Source organism: Ursus arctos, unplaced genomic scaffold (genome assembly GCF_023065955.2).
Source record: "Ursus arctos isolate Adak ecotype North America unplaced genomic scaffold, UrsArc2.0 scaffold_19, whole genome shotgun sequence".
NCBI classification, from domain to species: Eukaryota; Metazoa; Chordata; class Mammalia; order Carnivora; family Ursidae; genus Ursus; species Ursus arctos.
In genome coordinates, this window is record NW_026622863.1 from 22,905,943 (window position 1) to 22,927,824 (window position 21,882).

Consider the following 21,882-nt stretch of genomic DNA (forward strand, 5'->3'; position numbering starts at 1 on the left):
CCTGGTTTCAGTTCCGCCTTCTTCCCTTGGTGCCAGGGGAAACAGAGCCGGGCAGCAGGAGGCCCAGAAGTACACAATGTTTTATTGAAAAAAGTCAGGCCCCAGCTGGCCAGTTCCATTCGGCTTGGCTTGGTGGGGGTCCCTGCCCACAGTAGCCTGAGCCAGGTCTTCTTGCAGGTGGGCTGGGCCAGACCCCCTCCCTTGTCACCCTTCCCCCCACTCTGATGGTGACATCCAAACAATAAATATGCAATAAATAGCGTTCCTGGGCAGGCTGCCTTCAAATCCCACATGAGCCCCCCTCCCCCACCAGTCTTCTCCAGCCAGGACAGGCCTCCTGGGGTGCCGGATAGGGAAGTCCCCAGACCTCTCAGCGTCCTGCAGAACCTCGGATCCATCGCCATTACCAGCCCAGGCCTGGTGTTCCAAGGAGACCTAGCAAAGCTGGGTCCAGGACAGAGCCAGGCAAAGCAGGGCTGTTGGGTGGGTGCTGGGAGGAGGCTGTTACCCTGGACACCTCCATTCCAAGCCACAAGTGTATATCTGGCTCAGGAGTAGATGGTGATCACTTCACGGCCACCGCCACGCACCAACAACACACGCTCGAGGCCCTCGGTCAGCACCTCCAGGAACTCCATGTCTGTAGGGCGTCGGGTTAAGGAGGCAGCACCAGGACCAAGGGGCACCCACGGAAGTTTGGCCTATTAATCAGAGCTGGGGTAACCTAGCACCCCCTGGGGGCATCTAGGGAGAAGAGCTCCTGGCCTGACCTCATCGTTGTCCACCTCCCCACTGCCTGCCTCTCCACAAAAGGATACAGTTCTCATCACCCTCGCTGTTCTTGGGGGGGCCAGGCATGTTCAGCAGAACCAGGCGGGCGTCGTGGGAGCGCGTGACGATGACTTCGTTGAGCTTCACGGCGGTGTGCATGCGCCGCACGTTGGACTGGTCCCTGCAAGTAATGCAGCTGATCACAGGTCCTACCCCTGGCCCACCCAAAGACCTTGTCCGCCCCCAGCCCACCTCCACTCCCAGACTCACGGCTTAATATGCACCAGCTCCCGGAAATTGTCAGGGGCGTGGCTCGGGTCCCAGGGCTCAGCCGCCATGTACTTGTCCCGCGTCCATGTCATCTGGATTTTGTCAGTCCCAGTGGCAGACTCGTCTTCCTCATCCGAGTACAGACTCTCCAGCCGCAGGGCTGAGTGCCGGTCCTTGACCAGTTGGGCCTGAGGAAAACCAGAGGTGTTCTCAGTGCTATGGGAAAAGGGGGGGCCTGGTGGGCTCAGCCTCTGGGAAATGGGTACCGACTTGGGGGAGGCTAGGTGGGGTGAGTCATTCTGATTCCCCGAACTGATGGTATCTCCAAAGCCTGACCTGCCACCCACCCCTGCCCCAAAGGAGAAAGCCACTGACTTCTCGCTCCCGCTCTGTCTTCGTCAGCCTCATCTGCCGCAGCATCTGGGAGCGCTGTTCCATCATCAGTGTCCGCTCATAGGTGTATGCAGAGATGTCGCTGTTATGCTGGGGAGAGAGTGGACCGGGAGGAATGGGCTGCATGCGGCAGGGTATAACCAGGGCCACAGGGGCAGGTGACTCACCATCTCTACCACCTCCACCTCTGCCTCAAGGCGCAGGTGGTACAGGAAGACAGCCAGATCCTTCTTCATCTGGATGCTGTTGTCGTCCATCTGGGCCACGGTGAAGATGCGCATCCGGCATTTCCTCCACACCTGGGAGCAGGTAGGTGGTTTAGTTGCATTCCAGCCCTCCAAGGGCCGAGCCCTTCCCGCCCGGGGTCACCCGCCTGGCCCACCTTGTGCTGGCGTAGCAGGAAGGGCAAGAGCATGAGCATGCCCCCGTCGTGCACAATCCACCAAACGTCAATGTGGCCCTCGAGGTAGCGCTCATGGTTGCTGGGGTAGAAGGCGATGTTCTTGGGCACAAGCAGGGCCAGGTGGGCTGCCGTGGTGCAGCGCACAGTGTCTGGGGAAGAGAGCCACTGCTGAATGCCAGCCCGTGGCCCTCCGGCCGCCACCCTTACTTGATCCCCAGCCCCTCTTCCACATGGGTCAGCCCAGGACCTGTCCCGTCACGCACCAATAAAGGTCTTCCAGGCACGTGGGTCCTCGCTCTGTCGCCAGCCATAGGGCCAGCCTAGCACCACAGAGTTATGCCTCATGCCGCCCAGGCCGCAAGACTGGATGAGGTGGGCCAGCCCCTCTCGCACCTTGCTGGCTACCACGACCTGGCAGAAGCCTTTCACCTTCTCAATCTCCATCATGTTCTTGATTGTCTGTAGGGAACACACGAGGGTCAGAAGACAAGGCCATTAGTGTTTCCTCTGCTGGGCTCTCTCCCCACAGAATGACGTGGCGGGGAGGGGAGGGGAGGAGAAGGACGTAAGCTGCCCACCCAGAGGCCATGTTTTCAAGGTGGGACAGTCATACCCCCTTTCTCCAGCTCTCAGGGGGCAGCATGCTGGCCACCTGGCTGGCCAGGATCAGTCCCCTTCTCCTAGGAGTCAGCTGCAGCCCAGACACCTCTAGTCTGCCTCAGCACCCCGCCCCCTACAGCAGGCACCTGCTCGGCAGCCTGGGCCTCCCCATAGCTCTCCAAGAAGCTGCCCTGGATGACAGAACCGACGATGGTCAGGCCCTTGCCGGCCTTCAGCTGGGAGGCAAAAGTGAGGAGCCGTGGGTACTTCACGTGAAGGTCCTCGTCCAGCTTCAGCAGCACCAGCAGCTGAGGCCTGTAGGGGCCAGACGGACAGCCTGAGAGCTGGGCCACAGTTTTCCAGGGAGCCTCTTCTTCCTCCTTTCTCAGCTCACAGGCCCCCACAGGTTTGAGGAACAAGAATCCAAGGGCACCCCTGACAACCCTGGGACAAGGAACATGGACTAGGGAGGGAGACTCAGCACCTCTTGACCTCTCACCCTCACAGCACCCCCTGAGAACCTAGAGTGGCTCTTGCCAGCCTGGGTGTGAACTCACCGCCAGTTCTTGGTGTGAGGAGGCCCCTCCTCTAGCCGCAACAGTGCATAGCGGGCAGCACTCAGGGACAGGCCTCGGATCCCGTCACCCCACTCCTTTTCAGCCCTGTGGAGACCACCACGAGCTGGTAGAGCCCCTGGTCCCACTCGTGGGATTCTGTCCATGTGTATGTGAGATGGCGGGCAGCTAGCCCCTGAGTCACAGACCCCCAGCCCTGCACCATGGTGGCTAGTAATAGATGGCTCATCTCCCCAAACCCGGCATACAGACCACCCCACCTGCCCTGACCAAGTGGCAGCCGTCACTCACCCTTGGTATTCGATGTACTTGTAGATCATGCCCGCAATGAGCATGGCAACCAGGGCATAGTACCAGGAGGAGACAAACATAAGGGCCAGGCAGAGGCTCATGCCCAGGAAGGACAGCGCCCTGGGCCAGAGTGGGGAAGGGCCAGAATCAGGGAAAGATCAGTAAGGTCCCAAGCCAAGCCTCCAACACCCCAATCTCTCACCCATAGCAACCACTACCCAGGAAACTCAAACCCTATCCTGGATGGGGCTCCTGGCTTCCCCCAAAATTCTTGTGTCAGAGGACTTGGCTCGGGAGTCCAGCTGGCGCTTACCAGTGATAGTACTTGAACCGGGGCCGCCAGTTGGGTGTCCTTAGGAGTGTCTGCACAGCACAGGCCAGGTTTACGAACAGGTAACACATCAGAAAGAACCTGCAGCACAGGGAACGGTTGGTACAGAGTGGCCTCCTTGGCAGCCAGATGCCCAATACACCTGCCCTTCCTCAGGCTGGGCCTGGACTAGGAACTGGGAGTGTCGTGGCCCCACCCTGTGTGGTCAGGTTTCCTCAGCCATACAGCCTGAGGCAGAGGGGGCTACTGTAGGGGTGCCCACAAAGCCAGCTCTTAGAGGATGGGCAAGTAAGTGTCTGCAGGCAGACAGGGTGGGAAGGGGGCTGTAGGCAGGGGGACCAGTGGCAAAGGATGGTGCCGAGGAGTGCTCAGTGTCCGGAGACAGCTAGACAATATTCAGGCCTCTGCCCCGGTGACCAGTTGGATGAAGGGCTGTCATGAATGTGGAGAGGAAAACCTCGAGGGAATATGAAAGGCCCATTTTGTGTACACTGAAGTAGGGACACGTGAGGGACTCTGGTGGCTGTGGGAGACTGGGACATGGGAGCCTGCTGTGTGAGCCCTCTAGCTGAGGAGCACAGGACTGAGGAGAGGGGGCACCAACATCCACCTTCAGCTGGCAGGAAAGGAAGGGCAGACAAGAAGGCAGGACAACTTACTAGAAAAGGCAGGCCAGGGGGGCAGAAACCCCGGGAAGGGAGGAGTGGTCAGTCCCATTGGGACTGTGGGGAAGAACCACCTGATAAAGGCTGAGATACACCCTTTGGCTTGGACAGTGAGAGATCACTGCCTGATGAAGGTGGGAAGAACAGTTTCTGGTGTGCATTTATGGACGCGTGGAGCTGGGCAGCGGTGGGTGGAGGTGAGCTAGGGGGAGTGAGAGAGCATGATTCCGGCAGGCCTGGCTGTGGCTGGGGGGCCACTTCAGGGGGAAAGGAGGACCTGTCAGGCCAAAGGCTGAGTGGGGCAGTGAGGGGTAGTCCTGTGATAACCGAACAAGCCTGGCAGTGGAATGAAATGTCTGAGGAGAAATGGAGTAGCCACTGGCAGAGGGGAACATGGTACCCGCAGGAGTTCTGCCTCAGGGTCCCCCGGAATTTGCCACATGATGACCAACTCCCACAGGGCACTGGGGGACTCAAATGCCCAGCTGACTCCAGAACTTTAAAAGCAAACAACTCGGAAAACAGATGGGTGGGGCAGTGGTGGCTTCATCGAGGCACTTGGCACTCGGTGCTCGTCCTGTCCGGGCGCAGAGGGCTCTGGCTGCCTGCTCTGGGAGTCCCCCATAGAGGAGCATGGGCCCTGCTGGTGTCTGTAAAACCCCGTGTAAGTGCCAGTTCACTCCTGCACCACCTCCATGCAGAAGTAGGCTGAGTTCTGCCATGCATACTTCTCCCCACACAGCCTGACACAGCTACCAGCTGTAACCTCAACACTGGCCAGGGGCACAGGAAGGTGCTGGGGCCCCTGGATGAGGGGTGCTGAGGGTACAGGAACTCTTCCTAAGACCATCCCCCTGACCTGGCCCCAAGCTCACATGGATAGAATGGGGGCCACCATGTCAAGGGAGGCGATGAGGATGCCCAGCTCAGCAATGAGTGCAGTCAGGAGGAGCGCCCACGTTGGTTCACCATTTGCCTTTCCATGGCCAAATACCTGCATGCACCAGAGTCAGTGGGGTCAGCAAGGGAAGGTTCTGGTCCCATCACCCCTATGCCACACCTTGGGCCACAAGCCATAGCCTGGCCTCCATCATCCCCAAGTCCCTCTTCTGGGGTCTTAGGTCACATCCACACCTGCCCTGATAGATACCACAAGTTTCTCTGCCCTCCCATCTCTCCAGGCCTCTCTGCTGTAGATAAGCCATAGAAAGGCCATGAGGATTCTAGGCCCAAGTAGCTCTGCCAACAGCAGGGCAGGGCAGGGCCGGGGCCAGGACAGCTCCCAGCAACTTCCCACGGATGGCTACACGGCCCTGGGCCACTACAGGCCGCAGCAGGATGCAATGCATCCATATCCCATACCTCTCTACCCCCACCAGTGTGAGAGGCCAGCAGCACCCAGGTTGTGGGGGAGTGCAGATGGGCTCACCCTGAGGAAGGGAATGATGTTGTCCTTGGCGATGGCCTGCAACAGGCGCGGTGCCCCAGTGAGGCTTTGCAGGCCAGCACCACACGTTGAGAAGAAGGAGCCGATGACGATGACCCAGGGCGAAGGCCAGGCCAGTGTGCCCACCACCAGGTTTCTGCTGACGCCATCACCGTACCTGCAGGGGCCAGGCTCAGGCCATGCTCTATGCAAGAAGCCCCCAAACCCTGGGTGGGGCTGCCCAGAGTAAGAGATGTCAGCAGTCAGGAAGGATGGCTATGGTGGGCGGAGCTCTGGCCCCTCAGCAGAGAAGACTAGTTCATCAGCCCCTATCCTTTCCCTCAACCCAGCCCTGGTCCTGATGCCACCATCCTCTCCGAAGAAAAAGTGCTGGTGGGGCCGGACTCACCTGGTGGCACAGACCACCATTGGCAACCAGCAGCCTGAGGACATGTGTGGGACCACGTGTACGAGGGGAGCTGGTGTCAGGGCAGGCAAAAGCTGAGCCCCCTGCCACAGGGAGGGGCCCAGCTCACTCACTTGTCCCGGAGTACCACACCCTCGATGCAGGCGCCAAAGAGAACCACACTGCTGAAGTCTGCAGCCGTGTCAAGGAAAGCTAGGCCTCCACTGCCACTGCTGTCCCCACAAGCCCCTCGCCCCAGCAGACGGCTGGCACACACCCCTCGAGCGCATGCACGTGAAGAATGAGGTACGTATGCGACCACGCATGGGTGGTGTGCGTGTGCCTGCCAGCTGGTGCCTTATGTGCCGACAAGGGCCTCCCGCCCCTCTCCCCATCCACCTGTGCCCTGGGAAAGGATACACACAAGGGAGGTTGTAACAATGGCCAGAATGGTCCCCACAGGGATGGACTTCTGGGCATCACGGAGGTCCCCGGAGCGGTTTGAGCCAGCCATAATGCCTCCAAAAACAACAAGACACCCTCAGGGGCTCCCCAGGAGTGAGGGCAGGGCCGGGTGGGCAGACAAGAGGTACTCACCTGTTACGGAGGGAAAGAAGATGCCAACCAGCACGGTGAAGGATGTGGCGATGTCAGCCACCACGTACAGGGGCAGGCTCTCCTTCAGGCCAAGGGCATCTGTGGAAGGCAGCCCATGCTTCTCCACGACCTCACCCTTCTCCAGGTAGGCGCTCCACAAGTTTTCTGTGGGGGCAGCAGCATCAGCACTGTGGCCCTGCTTGCTTCCCAGGGGCAGTTTGGGGCAGCCCAGGCAGAGGCTGCAGACCTAAGAGGCTCTGGGAGTTCGGGATGTGGGGGGGGCAGCATTGGCCACAGGGAAGGAGCGGTCTTGACAGAAGTCTGACAGGCAAAGGCGGCTGAACCACCATTGACCAGAGCCTCGCCACTGCCTGCCTCCTACACAGAGGCCCTTTATGGCTCCTGTGAGAACAATCCCAGGCAGCGTCAGAGGTGGGTGGCTGGGGAGAGAGGGGCTACCAGAACTTTCTGGGGGCTGCTGCATTCCTGGGTAACTGGCCAAATGGGCTCTGTTCACCCAAAACCTAGCTGCCAGGAGCAAGGCTGAGAGGACACTGCTGGGCCAGGAAGGCAGCCAGACCTGCCCCCCATTCCTGAGCTGGCCACACAAGGACAGCTCTGTGCTCCAGTCCCCTTCCACACTCACTCCCTGCCTCCTGCTCAGCCCGTGCATCAGAAGCAGGAGGACAGGAGGGAGGACGCACCCTGGAGCACACCAGCAGCAGCACCGGGAATGCCAGGGATCTCGGTCACATTGTTGACCAGGAAGTAGGGGTCACAGGAGTCAGCGGTAAGGTTGGGACTGTGGCAGAAGAGGTTCCAGAGCTGGGTGGCCACTGTCTCATTGTTCATCATGGTTGTCTTGGCACAGACGTCAAACTGGTCCCGGGACAGGGTCCTGTTGCCCAGCATGCATACTCTGTGGCGGGGGTGGGTAGAAACATCAGCACCTGCTCAGCTGGAAGGCCCAGTGTGTTCCCATCCTGTAGTCTCTGGGACTTAAAGGCCATCTATTTGGGAGGAATATCAGTGCAATGCATGGATGTACTCCCAGTTACTTACGGAAACACAGGAGGGTCAAAAATGGACTTGATGCCCCCCGCATAGATGGACAGGATGGAGATGATCACACAGGCCAGGAAGAGTGAGGCAAATTTGTTCACATACTTGACACCAACAAACACCACCAGGGTCATGAAGGTCAGAAAAATGGTCCCATACACCCGCATATTGTTCAAGGTAGCACTCGATGTATCATGAGCGCCTGTTGGGTAAAAAATGGCAGCCGGCGGGGCAATGTAGGTCTGAAACAAGACAGATAAAAAAAGTTCGATCTTCCTTTTTGGAAAGTGAATTCTGTCATTTTGGTTTTCTTTTTAAAAGAATATTCAGAACACGACAGTCACAAAAGACCATACATTGTATGATTCTATTTACGTGAAATACCTAGAATGGGTAAATCTGATTAAAGACAGAAAGCAAATTAATGCTTGCCTAGGGCTGGGAGGAATGGGGACCGCCTACCAACAAGTATGGGATTTCTTCTTGGGGGGATGAAAATGTTCTAAAATTGATTGTGGTGATGGTTGCACAACTCTGTGAATATACTAAAAATCATTAACTTGCCTACTTAAAATGGGTAGAGAATTGTATGGTATGTGAATGAGCAGTTATTTTTTTTAAAAATTAATTCAGACACAGGAGTCAACCTGAATAGCTAAACAACCAACAAATAAATAATGATAGTACTGGATTATGAGCCAAAGAATAAAATAAATATCCTGGAGTCCATACTGATATAAATGCATGCTTAAATAAATAAATAAATGGGGAAGAGGACACATTTTCCTTACAGAAGAAATCCAAATAATAAACGTAGGAATGTGGGAAACGGAAAACATAAAACAACCCCTCTCCCCCACCCCAGAAGATCCAGAAGCAGAGCCCTACTATGGGCAAAGGACCTGGAGGTGGGGATAGCCAGGCAGTTCCCCTAAACATCTCCTATTGTCTGGATCCCCAGGGGTGGGTACTTGTTACCCTGTACCCCCCACTATCTGCGGTAGTTCAGAGGGGAGGGGGAGGCTGAGTCAGAGCACACATGGGGCTCACGGAGGGGGCACAGGTCCAGTGGCTGTTCACCCTTTTAGGGATGAGGATAACATTGATCTGAAGGGCCTTGGCACAGAGCCCTAGGGGCGAGACAGACTCAGCCACAGCCTACACAAGCCCAGGAGGTAGGTTCTGCATGATCGCCAAGAGCACTCAGTTAAATGCAACAGTTCACAGACCACCTGCTATGGCTGAAATGGTGCCCAGGTAGATGGAAGACTCAGGGTCAAGGTGAAGGCAGCCAGGCCCCTGCCTGGCCCAGCCCAAACTGGCAAGGGGCTGAAGGGGAGGCTGGGATGAGCAAAGATCTTTCTCCCTCGAGAAGGCCTTCCATATGACAAGCCCCAGACCCTGGCCAGAGGTGAGGGGAGCATGAGTAGCCTTGCCTAGGGGAAAGGGACTATTTGGAAAAGACCAGAATTGGCCAGGGCTTAGCCTAACTCACCAGCAAGATCTCAATGGCACCTAGGATGTACATGGCTGCTGCAAATGTTGTTCCCAGGTAGAAGCACAGGCCCACAGCACCTCCAAACTCTGGCCCCAGCGAGCGGGAAATCATGAAATAGGAGCCCCCGGCTACAACAGAGAAAGCCAAGGCTGGTTCTTCTGCAAGGGGGTTTCCCCCAGGACAACCCCTCACAACCACCCAGGGTGACAGGGAATGTTTTTCCCATTTACAGATAAGCCGAGCATTAGGATGCTTGCCCGAGGCTGCACAGTTAGTAAGGAGCCAGGCTGGGGCTGAATCCCCTTCCCACCTGACTCCACCACCCAGCACGGGCCAGTGAAATGACTGCTTCGCTAGGGCAGCTCTGATCCACAGCAGTGCTCAAGTCGCCCACTGTTCCCCAACCCCTTGCACTCAGGCCAGTCCGCACAGCCTCCTCTAGCTGGCTGTGCCTGATCTCAGCATGCCTCACTCCTCCCAAGGGCTGTGTCTGTTAGTTGGACCCCTCTGGACCAAGGCAAGGGCTGTGTTGTCCAGTATTTTTGTCCCCAGGGCCCAGCACAGGGCTGGCTACCAGGCTAACCCTTCTGCCTTGAGACTGTGCTTCTATCAGAGTCTAACACCCCTGGCAAGACTGACAGAGTCAACGCTGGGCCCCAGGGCTAGTGAGGGTGCAGGGGACAAGAGTGACCCCATGTTGCTTGTTCACTCTGCACCTAATAAAATGTCTCTGGTGAAAAATCTGGGAATAGGGCTCCAAAGACTTTAAAAAAATTAATCCCTTCCATGTTATAATCCTACCTCTAGGATCCTCTCCTAAGGGAGCAGACAAGGACGTGAACAGAGATCTGTGTGCAAAGCTGTTCATGACAACGTTCACAACAGTGAAGAACCAGAACCCAAGAGCAGAATGATCACATAGATTAGGTAATATCCTATTGATCCTGTTTAAATAACCAAATAAACTGTTTCTAACTCGAGATGGTGGGATTATGGGTACTTTCAATTTTCCTTTCTATATTTTTCTTTACTTTCAAACCTTCTTATGGTAATCATATGTTGCCTTTTTTCCCCTCTTACTTTTATACTAATACTAATAAAGCTGTTATTAAAAAAAAAAAGAGAGACGGGTGCGGAAAAAAAAAAACATTCAGACACAGAAGCCAACCTGAATAGCTAAACAGCCAAAGTGGAACAGTTTGAGCAACAAAATAAATAATGACAGCCCTGGATTATGATCCAAAGAATAAAATAAATATCCAGAAATCTGCATCAGTACAAAAATATGGTTGAATAAATAAATAAACAGGGTCTCTGAGAACTAAGTCCAATGTCAGCATCCATGCTGAAAATGAAAACCCTCTACATTGTCTATCCTATAATCCATAGTGTCTAGACTCCCTGGTGTGGGCCACCCCATGTGTCCCATTATCTTCTTTGTCAGCCCCAATTCCCTTTTTTAAAAATTACTTTTAGACTAAGTAAACAAACAGAACACAAAACATAACAGCAATCTCAAATTGTGTCAAGCAAGGATGCTCCTAAGTGTCGCTACTGTCATAGAGTCAGTGATTAAGACCTCACCAGAGAACTGCTTGGGGGGAAGAAGGGCATGGGCTTGGCAATGAGGGTCCCCGGGCACATCAAGGGGGATTCTGGACCCCTTCCTCCCATAAGGCCTGGGGTGGCGCTTACCCACCTGGAACCACACCATTGGTGGCGATGGCGCTCATGGAGATGGCCGTCAGCAGGGTCTGTGGGAAGGAGGCCTAGGTGAGCAGCTCAGCCGGGTGGGCTCTGTGGGGTGCCTGTGGCCCCCAACCCAGCGAGGGTACTCACACAGCAGCAGCAGATGAGCACGATGAGGAGGGCCTGCAACACACCGGCCGTGCCCACCATCCAGGTCAGCCGCAAGAACAGGATAACCCCGAAGATATTTTGCAGGCAGGGCAGGTACACCCCCATGAGGGTGCCCATGCTGGGTGCCTATGGAGCAGGAGGAGAGGGGGGAGCATAGAACATCAAAGGGGCCCAGATACACCATGGAAGGCGAGCCGCTGGTCACTCAGAAGACTTCTTATCCCCAGGGTGTTCTATCAGAGGATAAGTTGGAATCCCCAGCGTAGTCCTCGGGAGCATGGGGGGTGGGGTGACAGCTAGGATATCTATGCTGACTGCCATATGAAGACAGTTTGGGACTGGAAAGATACAAAACCTGATTCTTTTCAAAACCCCACATGTGAGCTTTTGAGCCTCGCCTCCCTCTCAAGGTATGGCCCCCTTCCCGTACTCTCTTCTGTTAAATCTTCAGAAAGAAAGAAAGATCTGTCTTGGATGCCCACCTTCTCACCCAGCATGCCCCATGTCACCCATGTCAGAGTTCAAGAAGTTGTCCCTCGGACTCCCTCTCTCCACCCTCACCTCCCATCCTGGTGGATACCAAGTCCTGCCCAGTCTGCTCTCAAGCTGCCCTGAGATCTGCCTGCCTTCCCTCAGCCTTAGTCCCCTGAACCTGGGGCATGACATCTATGACACCTGGATGGTGCCTGTTGGTTGACAGCTCTCCACACTCTCCACGTTCCAGCCCACTCTGCTGCCAGAGTGGGTCTCTGAAATCCAAGTCCAATCTCATCGTCCATGCTAAAAACCCTCTGCACTATCCATCCTGTAATCCACAGTGTGGCCCAGACTCCCTGGTTTGGGCTACCAGGTATGCCCCATCACCTTCTCTGATAGCTTCGGCCCCTGATGACATTGGTCCCTCACAGCCTCTGAACCAGGACATGTGCTGGGCTCTGCCTGGAAGGGTCAGCCCTGTCTCATTGCCTGGCGTAGCTCCTCTTTAGTTAAACCTTCAGGGGGCTTAATGGTTGCCTCTTCCAGGAGGTTCTCCTGGGTTGCCTTAGGCTGAGTTGGTACTTCCTCTTGCATCCCCTCAACACATCTGATACACTCTTTCATCAGAGGTCACTACAGGTCATAGTAACTGCTCACTCGAATGTCTCATGATTATACTGGGGAGTACTTGGTTTGCTCACTTCTCTATCACCAGTAGGCTCTGCAGGTACCCAAAAGGTGTTCCTGAGCCCAGTGAGTGGTGCCTTGGAAGACCCCTAGGATAACCTGTTGGGAAAATCCTGCATAGACAACAGAAACTCAAGCTGAAGGACAGGTGAGGAAGATCAGTGGGCAAACCAAGACAGGATTTCTCAAATATCTAAGGGCAGAGTAGGGGTCATCCAGGAGGCCAGGGCAGAGGCTGAAACAAGAGGCAAGACTAGCACCTTCTTGAAAGGTACCTTGTGAGTGCAGCCTAGGGTAGTAGGGCCCTAAGAGCTTCTACCAGGGCCTCAGCAAAGCCTGCTGCCCTGGAGCTGGGGTGGGAGAGAGAACTATGTGGCCACGGGAACTCTACTGAAGGGTCCAGGTCTGGGGCAGGATCTGTGTGTAGCCGATAACGACATCAGACGGGCCTGGAAAGGCCGGAATAAGAACAAATGGTCCCTTAAAACGTAGGTGACAAACATACCTCATCTGGGCTCTGAGCCCTTCAGAGGCCCTGGACCACTCACTGGATAGTGGCAGCTCCCAGCCCCACCTCCATTCTAAGCTGAGTCACTCTGGGGAAAGGGCAGTGTGGGAAAGGGCAGGGCCGGAAATGCTTTCTGCATCCCCAAATAACCTCTGGCAGCCTCCGAAGGTCATCAGGCCAGAACCAGAGCAGCTGCCATGGAAAGGCTGTCTTGGGTCTGGTTGGAGGCCCACCCTTCCTCCTTTAAGCCTCCTTTCCTGAGGGCCCTGCTCAGACCGGTCCTGGGAAAGGATCACAGCTCAGTAGTTCCAACTCCCTAGATTCCTACTGACCCGCTACGGACTGGGCCAGCTTTCTCCTTCTTCCATGGAAAAGCCACTGAAGCTAAGACACTCTGCCATCCTCTCACATCCTAACCCTAGGGCCAAGTGAGCTGGGCAGGTAAGCCGAGGCTGGATCCCAGCATCCTGACAAGGCTTCTCATAAGGCTAAAGGACCATGACCCTTCACCAACCCAGACTTCCTTCTGACACTCATTGAGATGTGCGCTAGTCTTTCTCAGGGACCTTTTTACTTCCAGCCACCAGCTCCCTGGATTCGGCCAGAAGAACAGGGAGAAAGCTCTTATCAAGGATCCTACCACCCACTGCAAGCAACACTCCCAGTGGCTGACACCCCCCTGCAGGGCTGAATAGGGATAGCCAGAGACGCTCAGGCTTCTCTGCCATGTGTGGTCCAGAAAATGCCAGCAAAATCAAAATCACAACCAGCAGGATAGAGTGGGCTGTGTGACCTCAAGATCTTAGCTGCCCTCTCTGAAGCGGGGGCTGGTTTGCCTCCTGGAGGAGCAAGGGGAGCGGTGCACAACAGCCCAGTTTACACTCTCCTTGGGCAGCCCTAGCAGGGCCCAAATATCATGAGCAGGTCTGAAGTTGGGTCCCCAGTTTATCCCAACCAGGAACTTCTGTCTGTGCTGACCTCCAGCAAGAACCCTACGGCTAGTGCCAGAACCAAGCTCCTTTTATTTATTTTTTAAAAATATTTTATTGATTTATTTGAGAGAGAGGGGAGAGAGCGCGCGCATGTAGCGGGAGGAACAGAGGGAGAAGCGGACTCCACGCCACGCAGGGAGCCTGATGCAGGGCTCGATCCCACAACCCAGAGATCATGACCCGGGCTGAAATCAAGAGTGGAACACTTAACCGATTGAGCCACCCAGGCAGCCCTCAAGCTCCTTTTAAATCACAGCTGTTTCCCAAACCTCAGGGAGTCAGTAGGTGGAGAGGGAGGGCTCCTTACCTCCAAACCGAAAATGTAGGGAAAAAAACCCAACCTTCAGTTAAACTGAGCCCCATCCTATAGGAGAGCTGAGCAAGGATGTTGGAGGGCCAGAGGCCTGGAGAGTGACCAGGGATGGGGCAAGGAGAGGGATAGGCAAGCTCCAAGAGGCAGTGTTATGTTCCAGTCACCGTCCTAACCCTGGCATTTGAGGAATAAAGGGGCTATCGGAGAGGTCTGCCAATGGAAGCAACACAGTAAGGGGCAGGTTTTGGTCACTTGGTTACATAGCCCCAGTGGACAACCAGGTTCCTGATTCCCAAGGTAACACCCTTATCCATCCTGATGGAATGCCAGTGCTCTGGCCCTCTACAGTCATATATCTCACCGTAAATCCACAAATCCATCTTCTAGTGTACACACTGATCTTGCCCAGCTGACTGACCTTAGGTGAGTTACTTAATGCCTCTGACACTTAGTTTCCTTGTCCATAAAACGAGGATGGAAGTAGCACCTGTTTCACAGCTTTGTTGTGAAGATGGCAAGGACCCAGGCCCACTGCTTAGCATGATGCCTGGCACACAGAGAGGGCAGAGAAAAGGCAGCCATCACTGTTTCTGAGGGTCTTCTCGGCCCTCTGCCCCCTCTAGTCCTCTGCCCCCTTCAGAGGCTCCTCCTCAGCCCACACCTTGAAGCTTTTTTGAGCCCATCATCCATGCTCACCGTACCTGGTACCCACATCCCCTGGGATGCTCACAATTGCCAATTCCATGGTGTTGAGTCCGTCCTCCTAGGAATGGCCCCCCTACTGCCCCTGACCAGCTCACCTTGGCTGCTCTCCGGCGGGTGCCCTCCCCACTCTCAGCTTCCTCATGCTCCTTGGCGCCCTGTGTGAGGTTGGTGTAGCTGACGAGCTTGCCCAGAAGAGATGATACCTTTGGGCGGATGTCCAGCTCTTCCTGTAAACAGAGCCACAGGGCAATCTGGCAATGGGCCTGGATGGTGCCAGGCTACTTGTGTGTAGCCAGCAGCCTGGCTTCTGGTCCCTTGCCAAGCCCTCAGACAGGCCTGGGCCTGATCCCACTCTTGCCTGGGGAAGCCCAAGCCAGCCTACCGGGCAGGTGTGGGCACCACACCCCAGCACGCGCCACTCAAAGGCCCAGCCCAATGACTGCTTCTCTCTGCCTTATCTTGGCTACAATCGCTACCAGCCCATTTGCGAAAACTACCTGCCTCAGGGGTGAGGGCAGGGAAGGGCACGGCTGGCAGACAGACAAATGGCACACTTCATCCTGCCTGTTCTGCCTGGCTACTTCCCAGCTATGAGTGGGCCTTTGGTACTCACATGTGCCTTCAACTCTCCCACAAAAAAGCCCTCTTAGTGAACCAAGGAAGTCAAAAGAGGATGTTTGGAACAAGGTAAGTCTCTCTTATTTGCCCAAACCCTGAGCCTATCAGATGGTCTTCTCCCCAGGTCCCAGGGTTTGTAAAACACCTCAATCCCCAAGGTAGGATCCTGACCCCCTAGCCCATCTTCAGGTGGAGCCAGGTCAAAGCCTTTGCTGCAGAAACTTGTCATTTTTCCAGGTCAGGAGGCCTCCCAGGACTCAGGGTCCCCAACCCCCGCCCGAGTCTAGGCCTTCCCTGTTCCTGCACCCTTCCCAGTACCTGCCTCTTGCCTATTTAGTCTTTCCCTGTCTTTCAGCTCCCTTCCAACCCTACACACAAGGAGAAACTGGACTGAAGTGAGAAGTGAAGATGCAGGTATTTTGGGACAGGAGGAGCCCATGAGATTCCAAGGGACAGCTGAACATGTGGGTCAGTGCTTAGAGGCCTAAACCATGCCTTAAATCCAGATCCAACTTCTGAGCTTGAATCTGAAAAGGATAAAATTCAAGTTCAGAGGCACAATATTGGGAATGTTTGCAGAGAGGTTTCCACTAAGGCTGCATATGTGGAGAAAGCAAATCCAGGAAAAAGAACCAGGACTCTGTAAACATGAGGACAGAGTTAGAAGAGCCAACCAGGGAGGACAAGGAAGAGTTCACAGGAGAGGGAAGAATGAGAAGTCCTATGAGTGAAGGGAAAAAAGGAAATCCCAAGGTGAGAAATCCTGACAGGTGGTCACCTGGCTGAGGGGCTATAATGAAATCAAAGGTACAACCCCTAGAGATGGTAATGGTGTGGGGTTGTGAGTGCCCTCTGGGAAAGCAGTTTCAGTTCAAAGGGTCAAGGGAAACAGGCAGACAGGGGAAGACTGAAGGAGAAGCTGAGACATTAGATGACACAACTGTACAGACCGCCTGCTCAGCTAAGGTTTGAGTCCTGAAGGGCCCCTGCCCCCCAACTCCCACCTGCCTGCCACACCTGCAGCCCAGAATGGCTCCTCAGCTACCTCAAACAGTGCCAGGTTCCTGTCGTAGTAGTCACTTCCTCTGGAAGCCTCCAAGGGACAAAGGAAAGGGCTGCTCTCTCTATGGTTGCCATGTCCTATGGAGAGAGAGGGACAAAATCCCAGTCAGCGGCCACCTCCTGAGCCCCCAGCTTGCCTGCACCCCAGTCCACAAACACATCTCTGTGGAGCACTTTAGGGGCCAGTGTACCAGGCTGGGCCTCAGTTTCCCCATCATACTCTGCCGGCCTCCATGAAGAGCCGGAATTAGCAGAGTGACCAATGACCAAAAGTCAGCGCATCACTTCCTCCAGGGCCCCTGCGTGAAGGCCCCACACAGACTAACTCAACCACGTGTTAACGCTGGGGGGCGGAGCCTGATGGCAGGGGCGTGGCCAAGTTGCGGCCGCCCTCAGACCGTCCCAGCCCCACCTCCCATTTTCCAGGTCTATCTGGAATACCCAGCGTGCTGGGCGCCAAGGGCTCAGCGTCCTCAAGGCCCGACTGAGTGCTGCCCTCCAGATATATGAAGCCACACAGGGCGCCTTCAGCGGCCATGGCCAGCTGGCCACCTACTCGCTATCCCACCATGCGTTGCGCGAGGGCGTCTGGGAGGGCACCCCGGGGCATGCTGGGGGCGGGGGGGGAGGGGAAGCGGCAAGGACTGTCCAGAGCGCGGAAGTGGTGCAAGGCGCCATGTAGGGTCGCCTAAGAAAGCCCTGAGAGCCGGGCCAGGTGGGTGGTGGACTGAGCCGGAACTACTAGTGGCAGCCCTGGTCTCCCTGTCTCAGGTCCCAGCAACTTGCCCCAGATTAGGTGCGAGGCCGATACCAGCGTCCACCTACCCTCGGGTCTGGTGAGAGCGTCTCAGCTCCAAGTAAACCTCGCGGAAAAAAGCCAGATGCGCTTTTTTTTTTTTAAATAAGCCTGCCTCAACTCAAAGCTCAGCTGCTTTTTCTGGTTGCTCAGCATTCAAATGCTCCCGTTTCCCAAACTTCATCCTTTGTCAGTCTCTATGGGTTACATTCCCAGTTTTCCATCGAGCAGGCAGAGGACACCCAAGTACTCCTTTTCTAGTCATTGAGTGCTTCTGTCCCCCTCTAGATAGTATGGCAGCTGCGTCAGTGCCTGGAGGCCTCATAGCAAATGGAAAGCTGTCATCTTGGTTCACAAAAGCCATGTTGGTGCTGGATGACAATAACTGAGGCAGCAGTGTTGGCCTGGTGTCCAGTGATGGAGGTGGCAACAGAATTGTCATCACTCACCCAGACTAGTAGAGCATTCCAGCCACGCACTGGCCATGCTTGGTTTTGTAAGAACTATCTGCCAACCCTCTCTGGTTAAATAACCCACAATTCATTTCTCTTGTTTGCAGCTAAATATGCTGAATGATGCATCCTCCATCTGATACATTCTCTTGCCATCCATATAAGACTTAATTTGCCTTCTGTGAGCCAACAACACGCAGTAAGTGCTGCAGTGTGGATTCTTTACTGTCCAGAGACTGACAGGTATGTGTGTTGATGAAAAATTTCGGGGCAAAGTCAGCTCTTCCTTCCCACAGCATGTGAAAGGGATACATCACCTCATCTAGGAAGCTGGACTAGCTAAGTGAGCGAAGCAACTCAGTCCCATGAGCTACACAATTGTGTGTAGGTCAATGCCAATGGCACAGTGGACAAAGACAGCAAGCCAGAGGTCAAGCCAGTCCACTGAGTCATGTTAAAGCCTCATGGGGTCATTTAGCTCCTCAGACACCCTATGACATTTGCTGTACCTTTGATACTTGTTCAAGATCAGGATAAGAAGCTATAAGAAAAATCAGAAAACCCAGTAACATGGCTGGTTACATTAACAGCCCTTTAGTGAGAAGCCTCTGAAAAGTACTCTTGGGTTTTGTGACCGAAAAAAAAGTGTCTCTCCTGAATAAGTTAGATGCTTCATTTTGTCAGAAAATGGCAACTATAGAGCTCATCTTATTTCCCTTCTTGCCTTGGCTGCCAGGATTCTCCAAGCTAAATTTACTCCTTAGATACCGTCACCATTTGTCTCATCTCAGAGTCCTTGCCCTCTTCTTCATAGTTATGATCTTTCTGACTGTGACAGTGCTTTGGGGAGAACTTTTGTGGAAGTAAAATGGAAATAAATTATAAATTATGCTAAACTCATGCACTGCAGCCTGTCCCACCATTGTTGCCTGTCTCCCTGAGGAGACTGCACTGGTATCCAGAAAATGCATTGTTGAACACATAGCATTCCCCCCCCCCACACCAGCCCCAGTGCCTGTGAATAGTTCTCCAAAACCCATCCAGTCCTTGTCCCTTCAGCCATGACTCCAGAGTGGCTGAGAGCCCATCCAAGGGTTGCCTTTAGTCCTCACAGCAGCACTCCAGTAGATATCATTTATTCCCTTTTACTAACAAGGAAAGTAGAGAGAGATTCAGAGACAAGGTCACCCAGTGAGAGGGGCCAAATCTGGGCCTCAGGATCCACCAGAATCAGGTGGGAGCTATGCTGCGGGTTTCCTACTCCTACTCTTCTGGACCCTGGTTTATCCCAGGATGTACCTCAGGGTGCAGTACAAGCCTTTAACTAGAGAAGAGTGGCTGAGGTTTGCACTTAGCCCAGGGTGCACATACCCCAGGTTCTTGGTGCTCAGATGGCTGGCAGCCCGGCTTGGATTCCAGACCCTCCCTCTGTGTGACCCAGGGCAACCTGCTTACCCTCTCTGTCCTGCTTTAGTTTCCTCTTCTATGAAGTGGATAGTAACACCCACTCTTCCAATGACCCAGATGCATCAGAAAAGGAATAATCGGGCGCCAGACACCCAGAAGTCATTCCTTGGATTTCCCCAAAGACTCGTTTAAGGGCAGCTCCTATGGAACTGTGGGAAGGTGGGGAGACCTAAGCAGTGCCTGGATGTCTGTACTGCCCTCAGCTATTCCAAAAATTCTAGGGCAGGTCTGGACATGCCTGCCAGGCCAGAGCTACTCAGATACCAACCTGAGACCCCCAGTGAACCAGAGCGTGACGTAGTCCTCGGGACTACCTGTGAGGTACACGTATCTGTGTGTTCTTGCCAGGGGCTATGAACACACCAGCTACAAGTGGGGATCCAGGTGAGCATCCTTATCCCTGTGCTCACAGGCATCTGCCAGGGGTACTCCTCTAGAACCTCCCCACTCTCCACCCACAGGCCATAGTGGGCTGGATGAGAGGCCCATCTACATCCCCTGGAGCAGAAGTATGGGCCTTGAGAGATTCGGGTACCAGGTTGGGGTGGCCCCATGAGATGGGCCTGAGGCTGTTTTTGTGCTCCCTGACCCTTTGCAGTCCCCACCAAGAAGGATCATAATCACTCACCAGGGCGCAGAGTGTCCCCCATACTGCAGACACAGCCAAGTTCTGGCTGAAAAGGAGCAAGAGGAGAAGGAGGGCGGATAGTGGGAGGAGCTGGCCCAGCTTGGAGGGACCTGGCAGGACTCAGCCAATGTGGCTGCAGGTCCCTCCAGTCACCCTGAGAGGCCAAGGCGGGGCCAGAGGCTAGGCTCAGCTCTGCTTGCCCACTGGTCCAGGCTGATCCCAGGGATGCAGCCCCGCCCAGCCTTTGTGGGAGAAGAGCCTCTCAGGGCTAACAGGGAAGCAGGGGACACTGCCTCTTGCTGACCACTGGAATAAGGCTAGGGGCAAGGGTGGAGGTGGTGTGTGTGCAAGCACACAGCTGTCAAGCCTGTAAAACCTTCAGGATGTCTCGCAGCCCGCACCACTGTCCTGTGCCATCTCCACACAACAGCAGTCAGGTGTGATACTCACAGCTCCACACTTGCACAAGCACATACATATGCTGCTATTTGTACAGACATGTTTTCCAACAGAGTCCTAGCAAGGACAGCCCCCCACTCCCCACCAGGTTTTCCTGGGGTGGGAGATGGAGAAAGGGGCTTGGGAGAGGCAGGAACCTGGGAGAAGGGAGGAGGATTACCTTCGGGCCCAGTTCTAACACCTAGGCTAAAGGTTAGGGTGCTGAAGTTTCCCAGCCTGGGTTTGAATCCCCTGGGGGCAAATTTTATAACTGCTCTGCTCCTCAGTTCACTCCTTCCTAAACGTGAGTAACAGGATCTATCCCATGGGCAAAATTGGGAGGATTAAACGAGTTAATTCATGTGAAGCACCCAGACAAGCCTGGTTCTGTGGCGTGCTCAACAGATGCCCACTGTACCTACAGCTTGAAGGTGGAATCACACTCACAGGCCCATAGACCCCCTCGGGCAGCCTGAGCTACCTTCTTTCCTGCCTACATAGGGCTGGGGAAGGAGAGGGGAGAGAGGGTAGTCTCAGGGGCAAAGTCGCTGAAGCGCAAATGGGTAGGCGAGGCGAGAGGAGGCTGGGAGAGGTTCATAGGTGTTGGGGCTGCGGTCCGGGATGCGGCTGTGCTCCAACGCGGGAAGGGCCAGAGATGGGTGCTCGGCGCTATTCTCGATCCGGGCGACCCCGCCGGCCTGGCCTCCTTCATCGGCCACGTCTGCAGCTCCCGCCCGCGGCCCGCAAGGGAGGAGCTGGGGTGGGGAGGGCGGCCCAGCCGCGGGCGCCGGGGGCCCAGAAAAAGAGTGTCTGCGGGCGCGAAGCGAGGTGGCGGCGGCGCAGACTAAGAAAAGTTGGGCCCGCATCGACGTGCGCTCGTACGGTTCGGGTGTCTATGCAAGCACCGGCCACGCGTGGCCCGCTCCCCTGCCCCCCACCAAGGCCCCCACCGGGAGCGCCCTCACCGTCCGAGTCCTCCCGCTCTGCGCGCTCCCCGTAGTCCACCCAACTGAGACCCTCGAGGTTGTCATAGTCGCCGCGCCTCGGCCCGTCCACCGGCACCACGGTGAAGTGAGGCATCGCGCGCGCTCGGCCCCGCCGTCCCGGCTGCCTGCCCGGCTGTCCCAGCCGCCCGGGGCCGCCGCGCCCCGCCCGCTCGCATTCCTCCCCGCTGCGCTCACTTCCTCCGCCCGCCCCCCGGGCCGCCCCTCGGGGGCGGGGAGCAGGAGGGGCTCGGGCGGCTCCTCCCCAAGGGGGGCCCAGGCAAAGCGAAGCCCCCCCCACTCCCGCCCCGGGAGGCAGTGCTACTAGCGGCTCCACGCCCTGCGCAGACCCCGATTCCTGTGTGACCTTGGTTGAGGGACCGCCCTCTCTGAGCCTCAGATGCGATACTTGTAAAATGGGGAAATGCGCTCCAGGAGATGGGGCGCGGGGTGCACTAACTCTGCGCTCTGCGCCTAGCAAGCGCCCAGAGACATTTCTGTTACTCAGGGACGGGAAAGAGTAGGTAGGGATCGGAGCAGGACCACACAGGCCATCCCAGTCCTACCCAGGGCCTCCCGCCATTCCTTGGTATCCCCACCCCATACCC

The 21,882-nt window shown here is 55.5% G+C and overlaps 1 protein-coding gene across 3 annotated transcripts; it reads right to left on the bottom strand.

Annotated features, from left to right (window-relative positions):
- Positions 1-62: 62 nt before the first annotated feature.
- SLC12A4 (solute carrier family 12 member 4) lies at positions 63-21,452 on the bottom strand. Of its 3 annotated transcripts, none has more exons than XM_026495047.4 (24): positions 21,257-21,452; positions 16,494-16,588; positions 14,926-15,057; positions 11,128-11,274; positions 10,988-11,042; positions 9,286-9,416; positions 7,791-8,032; positions 7,433-7,647; positions 6,729-6,893; positions 6,552-6,650; positions 6,266-6,323; positions 5,729-5,903; positions 5,175-5,293; positions 3,617-3,715; positions 3,304-3,423; positions 2,995-3,099; positions 2,584-2,752; positions 2,101-2,296; positions 1,817-1,986; positions 1,602-1,733; positions 1,417-1,524; positions 1,042-1,229; positions 819-952; positions 63-640 (listed from the first exon to the last, which is right to left on the bottom strand). In XM_026495047.4, the coding sequence occupies exons 1-24, from the start codon at positions 21,369-21,371 to the stop codon at positions 549-551; spliced, it is 3,261 nt and encodes a 1,086-aa protein (XP_026350832.1). In that variant the 5' UTR covers positions 21,372-21,452; the 3' UTR covers positions 63-548. The 3 variants fall into 3 exon arrangements, with proteins under 3 accessions (XP_026350832.1, XP_044238392.1, XP_044238393.1); XM_044382457.3 differs by having other exon boundaries at positions 19,854-21,417; XM_044382458.3 differs by lacking the exon at positions 21,257-21,452 and adding an exon at positions 16,952-17,092.
- Positions 21,453-21,882: the final 430 nt, after the last annotated feature.

Coding starts and splice junctions, on each gene's coding strand:
- SLC12A4 (XM_026495047.4), bottom strand. CDS start 21,371: ATGCCTCACTTCACCGTGGTGCCGGTGGACGGGCCGAGGCGCGGCGAC. Junction 2,753..2,994: donor CCTCACACCAAGAACTGGCG/GTGAGTTCACAC, acceptor TGGCCCCTACAG/GCCTCAGCTGCTGGTGCTGC. Junction 953..1,041: donor GAGCTGGTGCATATTAAGCC/GTGAGTCTGGGA, acceptor CATTACTTGCAG/GGACCAGTCCAACGTGCGGC.